This window comes from Podarcis pityusensis, assembly GCF_964106645.2.
Source record: "Podarcis pityusensis genome assembly, chromosome: 9".
In the NCBI taxonomy this organism is placed as follows: Eukaryota; Metazoa; Chordata; class Lepidosauria; order Squamata; family Lacertidae; genus Podarcis; species Podarcis pityusensis.
Window position 1 is genome coordinate 17614379 of NC_138034.1, and position 15127 is coordinate 17629505.

Below are 15127 nucleotides of genomic sequence, written 5' to 3' on the forward strand. Positions count from 1 at the left end.
AGGGTCCCAAAAAGTGCTTCCCAGAGCTCAAATCTAGTTTTCCCCCTCTATCTCTACCTGAGTTTGACTCAAACTGGGTCAGATTTTGTTCCTGTATGCACACACCGAGACCTAAATGACTTCACCTTACCCCTGTGGCTTCCCCTCATTAAGAATAATCAAGGTTCCATCTATTTCCTGGCTATTGGGAGCAATTATCTAGCAATCTCCCTAACAAATTGAAGGTATAGTCAGAATTGGCTGTCAAGTTTGACCAGAAAGGAACATTAAGCGGTCAATATCTCATTTCTGTTACATCTCTGGATTCTATCTTTTCCAGCGATCAGATAGTGAGCTTATAACAATATTATGTGAGTGAACAGTGTGATCCAAATGGATGCTCTCAGTAATTCATTCTTGATTACAACTGTAGTGCAGATATACCGTATTTTTCGCTCCATAAGACGCACCTGACCATAAGACACACCTAGTTTTTAGAGGGGGAATGCAAGAAAAAAAATATTCTTTAAAGGGAGCGCTGAGCAGAGCCTGTATACATCCCAGGCTCTGCTCAGCGCTCCCTTTCACGAGCCGCGTGGAGCGTGTGTGCGGCGCTTGCAGGCTTTTCCCCAGGAGGAAGAAAAGCCCCCAAGAGCTGCACACATGCTCTGTGTGGCTCTTTAAAGGGAGCACATCTCTTGGGGGCTTTTCCGGGAGGTGGGGGAAGGGACTGAGGGGCTAAGCCAGAAGCTAGAACAGCAAGAGGGAGCGCTGCCCAGCAATCCCTCTTGCTGTTCTGGCTTCTGGGATAGCCGCACAAAGCCTCCTCAGGGCAGCAGGATGAAGGCTCCCCCTGCCCTGAAGAGGCTTCGCACAGCTAAGCCAGAAGCTAGAACAGCAAGAGGGAGCGCTGCGCAGCGATCCCTCTTGCTGTTCTGGCTTCTGGCTTAGCCGCGCAGCCCGCAATCGCTCCGTAAGTTGCACAAACATTTCCCCTTACTTTTTAGGAGGGAAAAAAGTGCGTCTTATAGTCCTTCATGAACATGGACATTGCGTTCATCTTCGATAATGAGAACATTATGAATACCCTTCCTGGGGCTATTTGAATATGTTGTTAGTAACTGGAAGAAAGCTTTGTTTCCCAAAGTTACATAATTGACACCAGGGATTGCACCTTTCTTAATTAGCAACAATACATACTGAAATAATCAGCATAGCACACACACCAAGGGCAGTCTAGCTAAAGTTATGCACTACTATATTCCAATTATTTCATATGTGAATGTACACATGTGTTCACATTTCTGTCATTGGCATTGATGAAACTTATTTAGGCTGGATCATTCCCCAAATGTTATACATATTAAATGCTATTTGTAGGACTAATCTAAGTTTCTCTTAACTAGCTAGTCTTCAAATCATTAATTACAACACTGTGCATATTTGATTCTAAATACTATATTATGAATTACATTTCTGAGGTTTCTCATTACTGGTAGGTTGTTGTGAACATTTTTAAACATGTGCTTTCTTATGAGGGCTGGCACTGGTTGCAAGAGAAGCTGAAGATCCTTCTTCAGATGGTGAATTTGAGAGTAGCAAATTTGAAAACATTTTGTCCAAATAGACTGCCTCTGTGTTTGAACAGCAGTGGTGGTAGTTTAGGGAAAGCACATGGCAGCATTAAGCATGTAAATTTTGTGATGATGATGACAATGATGATGATGAAAAGGACACCGAAGAAAGGATCAGATTTCCCCCCCCCCCGCCCCGCACTGCAACCCTGATCCAAACCAGGGCTACCCTTGAGCTGCGACTGCTTTTAGATGTGAAAAATCCTGCAGGAGCTCTAGTCATGGATCTCCCGTTGTCTCATTTAGTTTGGCCTTTAATCTTTCATGAGACAGGCTTCAATATGTCTGGAAAATTCCAGACATATACAGAAATCGGATGCCTAAAATGGTGACTGGGAGGAATTTTAGAATTTTAAGAGATGTCCGGAATTTCCCCCATGCATGGCAACCCGGGTTTCTTTTGCGGTTTTCTGTTTCTGTGTGTGTGTGTCATTGAGGCTTTATGTTCTGCTTTGGCCGCCTTTGGCTTCCCTTTTGGCTCCGCTCTGGCCCTGGCCACCATATTGCTGCCGCTGCCTTTGGAGGGAAGAGAGAACGATGGATGCATGCAGGCATGGGTGAGGTGAAGCATTCGGTGGAGAGGGCCTGCGCCAGACATGGAGCACCTCCCTTCCTTGGGCACCTCTCTCTCTCTCTCTCTGGGTTCCTGGGGTGTGCAACGAGGGGGGTCATCTTCCCTCCTTGAGGGCCTCTTTGGTCCTTTTCCCCCAGAGGTCTCTGGGTCTCCTCCCCACCTTCACACCCCCATCCCGCCTCTGCTGTCACTGCTCTTGCAAGGCCTTTGCATTTCATCCCTTGAACGTGGAGAGGGGGCTGCTGCCTCAGACTGGGCATGGGTTTCTGCTGAGTCCAGGGCTGTATTCTGCTGCCCTTCTAGGCTGCCTCACAGCAACAGCAGCAGCAGCAGGAGTAGGAGGGATTCACCAATGTCTCCACCCGTGGCGGAGTTTGAGGCAGGAAATAATTGCCAGCCCTTCACTGGAGGACAAAAATCAATGGTCTTTGAGAATTATTTCTGTAGATGACATTGTGTAGATGGGCACAATCTGGATAAAGTTCAGTGCACTAAAATACCATTGAAATCAAGAATACCGACAGATATAAGACCCCCATTGACATACTTCCAGGTAACTGTGTATAGGATTGTAGCCTTAAGCACTTTATTGCTTGGTGGAGAACTCACTGTATTCTGTTGACTTAAAGGTAAAGGTAAAGGTACCCCTGCCCGTTCGGGCCAGTCTTGCCAGACTCTAGGGTTGTGCGCTCATCTCACTCTATAGGCCGGGAGCCAGCGCTGTCTGCAGACACTTCCGGGTCACGTGGCCAGCGTGACAAGCTGCATCTGGCGAGCCAGCGCAGCACACGGAACGCCGTTTACCTTGCCGCTGGTAAGCGGTCCCTATTTATCTGCTTGCACCCAGAGGTGCTTTCGAACTGCTAGGTTGGCAGGCGCTGGGACCGAACGACGGGAGCGCACCCCGCCGCGGGGATTTGAACCGCCGACCATGCGATCGGCAAGTCCTAGGCGCTGAGGTTTTACCCACAGCTCCACCCGCGTCTGTTGACTTACATTAGGTCAATTAACAATGGATAGTGTTCTTTCAGAAGTTCTTTCTCTGTTTTGCCAGAATCTGTTAAAATCTGCTGCCACCAATAATATGTGCTAGTTTCATACTGGAGAGATTAAACATTTCAATCCATCAACTGGTGGTCAGGTTTCTGGATTATTTCAGACCATACTGATCAACTAGAAGAGGGTTTGCGCTCGGTAAAATAATTTGAATCTCTTTTTTTAGCTATTAAATAATGTTCAGGGATTATTGTAATATTAATTCAGGCTTGTAGTGACTTCTCAGAAGTATAGGAAAAGAGCGCAGAACAGTGCACACTGCTGATCTATGGATTTGTGTGTGGAAATGACGAATGTTATAATGAAACAGAAGTCAAGTTGTCCTTCAGTCTAATTATATTTGCCACAATTTATTATACCTGCAACCAAACAATTTGTGAAATCCAGTTCGTGTATATGAATTTCTATGAATTCCTTATGCCCCTCCATATTGCATGTTTGCTTTACTTAATATTGAGGATATAGTTGGATCATTGGTGTGACTACTTTTAATTTAATATCTCTTGTACTTAGTATTTTTTATACTCCAGGGAATGTGAGAAGCCAAAGTTCTTTGTAAAATGTGTCTTTTGCACAATTACCAGTGCTCTGCTTCAGCAGAGCAGCCCATTCCTACATCTTGATAGTGAACTGAGCTGCTTTAAGAAAACAATATGTATAAAATCTGTAGAGAGATAAATATTTTATAGATCTGTGCTGTGCCTTAATTTCCTCCATATGATGAACCAAGAATTTAATATCAAAAGACTGACACAGTTATACAAGAGTCCATATTGAATTTATTATAAAACCAGTACAGCTGATTAAAGACACTTGGAGGAGACAGTGGCTGTGTTTGTTGAATAATGATGAGCCTCTAGAAAGGTGTATATCATTGTCAGAAAGCTGACATTTATCCAGTCCATCTCTATGGTTTTTTTTGAGGGTTTTTTCCTATTTCTTTTTCTCTTCTTTAAATGATCATTTATAATATTTTAAGATATTTCAAGGGAAATGCAGAAAATCATTGATGTATTAATCCAAATTCAGGTTCTATTCATCTCAATGGAAGAATAAAGTCTGTCATTGAAATAATTAAGAATTAAGTTTGGCTAGAAAATACTTAGGGTTTCACACATTTTTTTAACTATTAGCAAGGAAGCAAGAATCTCTTGACATAGATGGTTTTGAAAATGTGTAAAGTGGGTGGTTTTAGTGTACACAATCTTTTTTAAATTTTAAATGAAATGCCAGATTTCAAAGGCTGTTTTCACATGTATAATTTATTGGGAATTTACTGTAGGATTTGTTGTAGGAAGTGACATAAGGTATTCTACTACAATAAAATATTCTGATAACTCTCAGAAGATTTTTAATTACCGTACTGTAGGGAATTCTTGCAGTAGCTAGAAAGCTTTCCTACTGCAACTTGCAGAAACCTCCACAGAAATCCTTTGAGATGTTGTGGTGAAAGAGTAAAAGAGGGGATACTTTTATGGCATTTCTTCCCTTGCTGCTTCCACTGCCATCTAGAACATGCTATTTTCAGTGTTAGCTGGGCGAAAAGTAATGTGCTGATTATTGTGTGGAAAGCTTCTAAATCCTTCATTTTGGCTGTGTTTCTGTCTGTCTATCTGTCTATCTATCTATCTATCTATCTATCTATCTATCTATCTATCATCTATCTATCTATTTGTCTAATTAAACAACCAACTAATATGCCATGGCCTTACAGCAGAAAAACCTTTAGGGTAGCAAACAACATTAAAGCAATAACCATACACAAGAAGCAATAAACATGCGCAACAGGAACACTTGAATGTTAAAAAACTCCAGCAAAAAAACACAAAGGCACAAACTTGTTTTAGTCCCTCTTATTTACATAGTTTGCACACATTAATTATCATCCACATACAGAATACACATTTGTGATGTGGCGTAATTTTAGTGATATGAAAGTTGCACAGTTTACAGAGCAATCCCAACTATGTCCACTAAGGTTTGTCACTTCCATGTAAATGGGATTAGAATTGCAGCCAAAGAGAGCAAGCTTAACCAGTAGAGCTGCTAGCTGGAGTGGGCTAGCATGGAGCAAAGGTGGTTTTCTACTGACAGGGAAGAGCACCATTGATGACTGGGCACTTCCATTGAGTTAAAACCTCTTCAGGCATAGTTGTAGTGCCCCTAGTGTTTCTGGTAGGCATAGACCCCAAAGGTGATGTTCTGGGACCAGGGCAGATGCAGCCTTGGAGAAGCTGATTCCAAACCCCGTTTGCTCTCCTATGCTAAAAATGCTGTCCCCATCTCCTGCCTTAGCTGGCATAAGCTAGCAGGGTTTGGGTAGTGGTGGATTATCCATCACTTTATTCCTCCAACTGATACTGCTCTACTCAGTTAATGCTATGCACATGTATGGGAGTAAGCGGTATTGGACTTAAGTAGGAGTAAAAAATGCATAGGATTGTGCCGTTATAGAAGTCCATCTGGTTTTTCCCCACGTCTAAATTTGGTTAATAATATAGTTTAATTTCATGTTTCAAAATTATTTGAATGTGTGTTTCTTAAATTTAAGCACATTCCTAATCTCTTTCTGGATAGAAGTGCTATCTTAAGCTATATTTGTAATAGGCATATGATGACTATATGTAAAACACAGGTCAAAGGACAGCAGAGGAACAAATGCTGACATTTGTGCCTTTGTATTCTCTGTATCTCTCAGTTGTTGAGCCATTCACAACAACCACATGCTCTAACTGATGTGCTGTTGAAGCTAAATGTATTTAATGTTTTTCATTTTGTGCCTCTAGGTTGCCAAGAAAGAGGTCTTTGGGAATGTCCAGCAAGCAAACTGTGTATCAAATATACCATGATATGTGATGGCTTTCCAGACTGTCCTGACAATGTGGATGAAACTAACTGCTGTAAGTGCTTGAGAGGGCAAGAGCACAACATTCCCACTCTGGGCAAAAAGAAAAAAGAAAGAGGCAGGGAGCTCATTATATCCTTCTGCCCCTTTAATTTCCTCTCTTGGATTAGCTGTCCTTCTAGCTCCATTTGCCTCTATTACATACTTCCTTGCTCTTTTCCTCCATTTCTGTACCTCATAATGAATTCATGCCTGGATTTCCCTGTCCCATTTTCATTCACAGAACCATAGAGTTTAGAGTTGGAAGGGACCGAATTCGTTATTTAGTCCAACCCCTCACAATGCATCAATCTCAGCTAAAGAATCCCTGACAGATGACCATCCAACCTCTGTTTAAAAACCTCCAATGAAGATTAGGTTCTCTTCTCCTAACATCAGCACAGCACTTTAGACTCACAGCAGCTGCTTGTTTTCAAGGCAAGGTTGCCAGGCATTAACTGGACCCCTAAAGCTGGCAATATTCAGCCCATTAAACTTGTAGGAGAATTTAATGATCACAGTTACCCTGGAGTGGCAATAGTGACACCAGAACTCTGATCTCTGTAGCATCTATACATCTGTCAAAAGTCTGTCCCTGCTAAAGGGTCCAATAATATGATTGTTGGATGGGTGGGGTTTATAGTTGAATATCTGGTGCGCTACATGCACATACTACTCATATATTCCTGGGTTGCTTAAAATATGTTCTCTCCACTCTCTTGTCCTCTAGACAGATTTCTACAGCTATAACCGTAACATTTATCTCTCTTTAAAACCAATCAATATTATTATTTGTATGCCCTTGGCAGGGAGTTAAGGCAGCTTACAGATAAAAATAAAAGCTAAAAACATAGGGAGGAAAACCAATTAAACATTGATAGAATTAAAACACACATTAAAACCATACAAATATTACAATAAAATTACAATAAAAAACAGCCCTTTTGTTAAAAGCAGTCAGTTCCCCAAAGCATTTCAGAAAGATGCTGTATTGTTTTTAACATTCGATTGGAAGCCACCCAGAGTGGCTGGGGGAAACTCAGCCAGATGGGCAGGGTATAAATAATAAATTATTATTATAATTATTATGAAGTCTCTGCCAGTCTAGCTTCCCTAGGGAGGGAGTTCTAAATTCTGGGAACAGCCACCCAAAAGGCTCTCCCACACCCCTAGCAAGTGTGCCAGTGAGGTTGGTGGGACTGAGAAGGGCCTCTCCTTAAGATCTCAGAACCTGGTCATAATCCATATGAAGGAATATGGTTTTTCATATAGCTTGGACCTAAGCTGTATAGGCCATTGTAGGTCATCATAGGCCTTAGGTTTTTACAAAGGACTGTGGATAAAATAGAAAAAAATGGTCAGCTACAACATGCACAGATGACATTTTGTTTTGCCAGTTGAGTTTTAAAAAGACTGCAGTGGCCAAAATATTAGGAAAAAGACAGAGGAAGTGGGATCTCCAGGTTCTTTTTTTTTTTTAATTTAATTTTTATTAGTTTCAAATTCATTATGCAACACCAAACATTAAAGCAACAAAGAAGACAAACAAAACACAAGAAAACAACAAAAAAGAAGAAAAACATTACATAACATAAAACACCAACAAGTTAAACTTACAATAACTAAATAACTAAATCACACAACAATAGTTGACTTCCCCTCAACTCGGTTTTGGAATATGTTACAAAAGGTTTCCTATCTGCAGTTTCGTTTTCTTAAAACTCTTTGCGTCGCAAGCGTTATATCGAGCCTACTGTGATTTTTAGATTTTTTACATCTGTTTCAATATATGTCATAAATTTATTCCATTCATTATTAAACTTTGTACCTTTTTGGTTTCTTATTTTCTGTGTCATTTTTGCCAATTCTATATAGTCAAATAATTTTGATTGCCACTCATTTATAGTTGGGATTTTTGATGTCTTCCAGTTTTGTGCTATTAGTGTTCTAGCAGCCACTGTTGCATATTGGAAAAATGTTTGGTCTTCCTTTTTAAGTTCTTCTCCAATTATCCCCAGAAGGAAGGCCTCGGGTTTTTTTGTGAAGGTATATTTAAATATTTTTTTTAATTCATTGTAAATAGATTCCCAAAACTTTATAATTACTTCACAAGACCACCACATGTGGTAAAAATTGCCTTCTTTAATCTTGCATTTCCAGCATAATTTGTCTCCGGTTTTATACATTTTTTCTAATTTTACCGGCGTGATGTACCACCTGTACATCATTTTATTCATGTTCTCTCTAAGTGTTGTACATGCCGAAAATTTCATACCTTTATTCCAAAGTTTCTTCCACTTATCAAATTCTATGTTGTATCCAAAGTCTATCGCCCATTTCACCATTACTTCTTTTATTTCTTCATCTTGTGTCCCATTCAAGCAACTGGCTGTACATATTTGATAGGAGTTTTGATTTGTTTTCTAATATTTCTACCTGGAATCTGGATTTTTTTTCGTTCATCCCATTCTTTTTATCTTCAGTCCACATAGCATTGATTTGATGAAATTGGATCCAGCCTGTCAATTTATTTTTTATCTCCTCATATGGCCTAATCTTCCATCCATTTTCTGTTTTTACTAGCAAATCTTCCTAAGTCCATCTTTCTCCTTCAGTATTTATTTTTTTATTGTTAAGATGTCGATAGGTGATAACCACCAAGGGGTATTTCTTTCCAATAATTTTTTGTTTCTCTCCCATACTTCCAGCAGTGGCCCTCTAATAATATGATTAGAGAATCCTTTGTGGACCTTTTCCTTATTGCGCCATAAATAAGCGTGCCAACCAAATCTTATGTCGAAGCCTTCTAAATCTAATAGATCTGTGTTTTTGATAACAATCCAGTCTTTAACCCAGCAAAGGCACGAGGCTTCATAATACAACTTCAAATTTGGAACCACAAATCCTCCCCTATCTCTTTGATCTGTGAGTAATTTGAATCTAATTCTTGGCCTTTTCCCTTGCCAAATAAATTTAGAGAGTACTTTCTGCCAATCTTTAAATATTGAGGTTCCCCTGATTATCGGTATATTTTGAAATAAGAACAGCAACTTCGGTAATAAACTCATCTTAATTGCCGCCATTCTTTCCGACCAAGAGAGTTTTATTCTATTCCAGGTATCCAGGTCCTTCCTTATTTCTTTCCATGTGTTTGTGTAGTTGTCTTCCATTAAATTTATATTCTTCATCGTTAGCCAAATTCCGAGGTATTTTACTTTTTTAGTTACTTTGATCCCGGTCTGTATTTCAAGATGGTTTTTTACCTCTTCTCTCATATTTTTAGTCATCATTTTAGTTTTTGTTCTATTTAGTTTAAAGCCGGATAACTTTCCGTATTCTTCTAGCAAATCTAACACTTTACCGACGCTTTTTTTGGGGTCTTCCAGCGACAACATAAGATCATCGGCATATGCTTTCAATTTATATTCTTTCACTCCAATTCTTATTCCGCGTATCTCTGAAGTTTTTCTTATCTTATTTGTAATTATTTCTAACACCATAATAAACAAAAGAGGTGACAGAGGGCACCCCTGTCTTGTACCCTTCAAAATTTCAAAGGATTCTGTTAAGTTATTATTAATAATTAGTTTAGCACTTTGTTGTGAGTAGATTGCTTTTATTCCTTCCAGGAATGTGCCCTCTATCCCTGCCATTTCCAAACATTTTATTAGAAAATGCCAGGATACATTGTCAAAAGCCTTTTCAGCGTCAATGAATATTAATACCGCGGGGATCTCATTCTTGCATTCTAAGTATTCAATAAGATTTATTATATGTCTTATGTTGTCTTTTATTTGCCTGTTAGGTAAGAAACCGGCTTGATCATTATGAATGAATTTTACTAAGCACTTTTTAAGTCGACTCGCCATTACATCTGCAAAGATCTTATAATCATTATTTAATAATGAGATCGGTCTGTAGTTCTTAATGTTAAGTTTATCCGAGTCAGGTTTAGGTATTAGCGTAATGTATGCTTCTTTCCATGACACTGGTATTCTTCCTCCTCTTAAAATCTCATTCATTACTTCACAAAGCACCGGTGTTAAGAGTTCTTCTAGGACTTTGTAATACCTGGCCGATAAGCCATCTGGCCCCGGAGCTTTCCCCAGTTTCATCTTCTTTATCGCCTCTTGAATTTCCTCTACTTTTATGGGTTTATTTAATAAACTTCTTTCCTCCTCCGATAGTCTGTTAATTCTGTTTTCTTCTAGATATTTTCCTATTTCTGTTACATCCTCTTCTTCTCTTTTATATAGATTTTCATAGAATTTAAGGAAGCTCTTTTTTATTTCATTTGGATCCTCCAAGACTTGTTCTTCTACTTTTACTTTATTGATCACATTTTGTTTTCTCCTTTTTCTTAATTGCCACGCCAGGAATTTTCCAGTTTTATTTGCAGACTCGAAAAATTTTTGTTTCATTAACTTAATTCCCCATTCCACCTCTTGGTTTATTAATATTGAATATTGTGTTTGTAACATCTTATACAGTTGCTTGTTTCTTTCATCATTCGGTTTCTCTATCAGGTTCTTTTCGCACTCTCTTAGTTGGGTAATTAACTCTTCTTTTTTTTGTTCTCTCACTTTTTTTCTATAGCTATTTTGTTGTATCAAAAAACCTCTTAGCACTGCCTTGCTAGCATCCCAGACTACATCCATATTTGTTTCTTTATTAATGTTTAGATCAAAGTAGTCTTTCAAAGTGTTTTTAGCCTTTTCAATCACCTCCTCTTTTTCAAATAAGTGATCATTCATTCTCCATCTGTACATACCCTGGGTCTCCCATTTTAAATGTAACATTATTGAGCAATGATCAGATAGTGTTCTGGGCTGTATCTCACATTTCGACACTCTTATTGTTAATTCTCTTGAGATCCAAATCTGATCCAGCCTGCTCCAACTCTGATGTGGCTCTGAAAAGTGGGTGAATTGTTTCGTTGTGGGGTTTTTATGTCTCCATATGTCTATTAAATCTAAGTTTTCTTCAAGGTCGTTAAACGATCTTGGAAGTTTCCCTTGATTTAAATTCTTCCTTTTCATGCTTCTGTCTAGTTCTGGTATAGGCACTCCATTTAGATCTCCAGGTTCAAAGACAGTAGCCAATTACGTTTCTAATTCTATTTACTGAGTAGCAAACAGCAGACAAGAGCTATGCTTTCAAACCCTACTTGTGGTATTCATGGAAGCTTTGGGTTGGCCACTCCTGGGAACAAGATGCTCAACTAGATCGATCATCCGAGCTCTTCCTAGGTGCTTATAATGAATCCATGTACTTTATTCCATCTGTGTATCAACTGCAGAACTTGTGTTTCTGGTCACAAAACTGGCATTTTAGATGTACAAAATTACTTTTGTTTTCGAGGAGGAGAGACCCAATTCATATTAAGGTCATTTCCACAAGTGATAGAACAGGTATAGCTCTGATCCCTTAAATGCATTTATTTAAGCATTAATGAAAGTAACCTGAATCTATCTTTATGTCAGTCTTGGTTTTAAAAAATATTATTCTAGAGAAGACTAGGAGGGTGGAGAGGTCTTTTTCCATGCTTTTGATATTTGTTCCTTTTGCAGTCATCCATGATGATGATGATGATTATCCAAAGACTCTCCTCCAATTGTTGTTTTGTTTTGGTTTTGGGTTCTGCTTTTCTTTTATAGTTTTATATGTCACTTAAAGCATTCTGAGCTCATGGATTTGTAATGCCTTTATTGTGGGTTATTTGATAAAAGACATGTCAAAATTTAATGAAGGACTGTCTGCTTTGTTTACCCTGCTCAATTGGTTCTGGAAGAATTCACATTAGCGGGAGGCAATCTTGCACTATTTTTCCTTACTTGGAATTTTGTGTTAGTTTGACTTGTTTGTGAAAAATTTAATTCCACAAAGTTGGAACCATAGCCATAAAGATGTAAACAAGATAATACAGAACTGTTTGTTCCTTTCCATGGCAAATCTTAGAGGGGAATCAGATTAATAGTTCCCCCACCCCACAGCCCATGGAGTGTGGGCACCATGGAACTGTTCTACTTGAAGGGGTACTTTATCAACAGTATGGCAGTTCATAGTGGCAAGAAAACTCATTAGACACCCCCCCAAAGCAACTCTGGGCATTGTTAAAACAACATTTGTTATTGCTCTCCTTTTCATAGACAATGTCATTCTCAGTTCTGCAATGAAGCTATTTCTACTTCTGGACTTACTTATGTCTTTGTCTGCATTTTTCATGGCAGCATTTTGCAAAAGGGATGAACTTACATGTGCCAACCATGACTGTGTGCCTCGTAAATCATGGTGTGATGGGCAGATAGACTGTGCTGACAAATCAGATGAATGGAACTGTGGTAAGTTTTAGCATATGCACAAAAAGTCAGAATATGAGGTTTTCCATCTTAATTTCAGGGAAACCTTTTAACATTGCTTGAAGTAATTGGCTGATTGTGGGAATTAGCATGGAAAGGTACATTATCCCTTTTAAGGTGAATCATTGCTCCTTTCCACTTTTATAGATGGAAACCAAAAACCCAGAAATAGAGACAAAAACAGAAAACTCAGAAACAAAAAACTATTTACAGCATGGCCCAAACTCAAAATCTGCTGGGATGAGAGATTTTGGACATGGCAGATCTAGAGCTGGCTGAGCTGGGGCTATGTTTGCATAAATTTCTCATCCCAGCTGAGCTGAAGATATGTCAGCATAATTCTCCCATTCTGGCTCAGACAACAGAACTTAAGCCACCGTAAGTTACGCTGACATAAATCCTCAACCAGGAGTGTTCCAGGGATGTGAATTGGGCAAGGAGAGACTTCCACCTGTTTCAAATGTTTTTCAGCATTATCACATGACCTAGTGGCCCAGCAGAACTTACATTGGCAAAAAAATGGTGGTATAAGTTGAATTCCTCCTGAGCAAAGTTTGGAACAGGGGTAACTTATGCCAGCACAATTTACAATGGCATTCTATAGTTAGCATTGCTCTGTAGATGAGACCACCATGTCTGTGTGTAGAACGGGTAAACAGATGAACACAGATATGTTCCCTTCTCAGTACATAAGTCCAGAAAACAGGGCTCTCAAGAGTAACAAAACCAATTAAGACCCAAAATACACATTTCACAAAGATCATACCAGTATTTAATGAGTGGTGTTTTAAGGAACAATCTAAACTATAGAAAGATGGTGCAACATATGCCGACATAAGTTATGTGTTTAAGTACTGGTCTTTACCAATGGATGGGGGTTGGGGGAAGCTTGAAAGAATGGTTTTCATCTGACGTATGTAAAGCAAAACTATTTTAAAACCCATATCTCTTGCGTATCCCTGGAGACAAGCAGCAAACTATTCTGAAACAGTGATTTCTGGCAATGGAAACTGCTTGGTCTTCAAATCAAGCTCATTACATATTTCATAGCTATGGGAATATGGTCCACTGTGGAGTGTTTAATTGTGCCATCACTAAAAGTAATTTTTCTTCTTCAGTCATTGCATATATGATTAATCAGGAATGGAACTAATGACTAATCTTGCTGGTAGAAAGATCTCCAGAGTAAAATAGGCCCAGCAGATTGGGGGGCGGGGTTTGGTCCAGGTACCAGTGTGTTCAATTTGTGTCCACATTCAGGAAACAATGCTGGCAACAATTTTTAGATGGCACTCTATGCCTCTAAAACTGTCTCACTCAAATAAAACTTTATCTCTATTATGTTCATGGTGTGAAGAGGACAAAGACTTCCTACTACCGTTAGTGAATCTGTCCCATAATGGCAAAATCATGGGGAAAGGTTTTTATAGAAATAAACTGGATTACTAAACAAAACTTTTTGTTAATACCTACACTGGCTCTTCTTAGCAGTTGAGATGGCCTGAATGGAACCAGCAAGGAGTTAGTTAATATTTTGCTTATGGCTAAAAAAGAAGATTTATTTCTTGTTACCTAAAACATCTGAGAGAGGCAATCGCAAAATCTTGGTATGACAAAGTCTGATGCCTGGTGACTTCTGAATAACTGACACAGAAAATCTGTCTAAAGGACAGGCTGAGAAATTCACATGATCCTAACATTATACAGTTGTATGGAACTCAGCTGGGAAAGGTGAATAATTTTTTTGTTTCACTGGTGCAGATGCACCATGGTGTTCATTCTCTCTGCACTCTGCCCAGCAGTCATTCTCATGTACTATAGGCCAAGCTATGCCAAGGTGAAGGTGTTCATGCTGGGATCGTTTGGTCATTTGTATGACCTCCGTGTGTCACCTGCAAACAATAAGCTTTGTGATTAAGCTAACATTGTCTGTTGCTTGTTTCCTGGTAGCAGGGCTCTTTTCTAAGCTAAACATTCATTCCTTGTTCACACAATTTAAAACTGATTCATGTTACACAGGGGGAACTTAAGGGACAGTACTATAGAAATGTTAAGCAAGTTTATACTTAGAAACTTGACTGGAGGCATTAAAAGCTTCATCAAGGAAGAACATACGTAAGTACAATACACTACTTGACACAGAAAGAACATGAATGCATACACCATAAAATAGGCCTATCTTAATAAGAAAGCATAACACGTGTGACAAGAAATCTTTTTATTTACATCCACATGTAAGCCAGCCCACAGACCTCTACAGGCTCAATGAAGTTACATTTCCCTTTTTTTTCTTCACAGTGACCCTGTCTAAAAACAGCAGCTCCTTGATGTTCCTGACTGTTCACAAGTCAGCTTCCAATTACCATGTATGCGCTGATGAATGGGAAGAAAATTTAAGCCATTTGGCATGCAAACAAATGGGTTTAGGGTAAGGTCAGTAGTTTGTAGCATTGATCAACTTTTCCAGGTGTGACTATGAGTCTGGGTGAAGCTGATTGAGTCTGTGACAATTTCTTAATTAGCAAAAATGCTATTTTCTTCCTTTGCTTCTGCTGACTGTTTACTTAAAACAATCTAGACTCTCTGACGTGACCTGGTTTGCGCATCACACCATGCCAAATGGGGCTGCAAGAGTGGAGCT

General features: G+C 39.1%; 1 protein-coding gene across 4 annotated transcripts in view; it reads left to right on the forward strand.

Annotated features, from left to right (window-relative positions):
- Positions 1-15127, forward strand: part of CORIN (corin, serine peptidase) — a 121052-nt gene that overhangs the window by 82721 nt on the left and 23204 nt on the right. For all 4 annotated transcript variants that reach the window (XM_081019837.1, XM_081019840.1, XM_081019839.1 and 1 more), the window contains exons 14-16: positions 6030-6143; positions 12358-12468; positions 14785-14914. In XM_081019837.1, coding sequence (XP_080875963.1) covers positions 6030-6143; positions 12358-12468; positions 14785-14914 — 355 coding nt within the window. The remainder of the gene's footprint in view (positions 1-6029; positions 6144-12357; positions 12469-14784; positions 14915-15127) is intronic.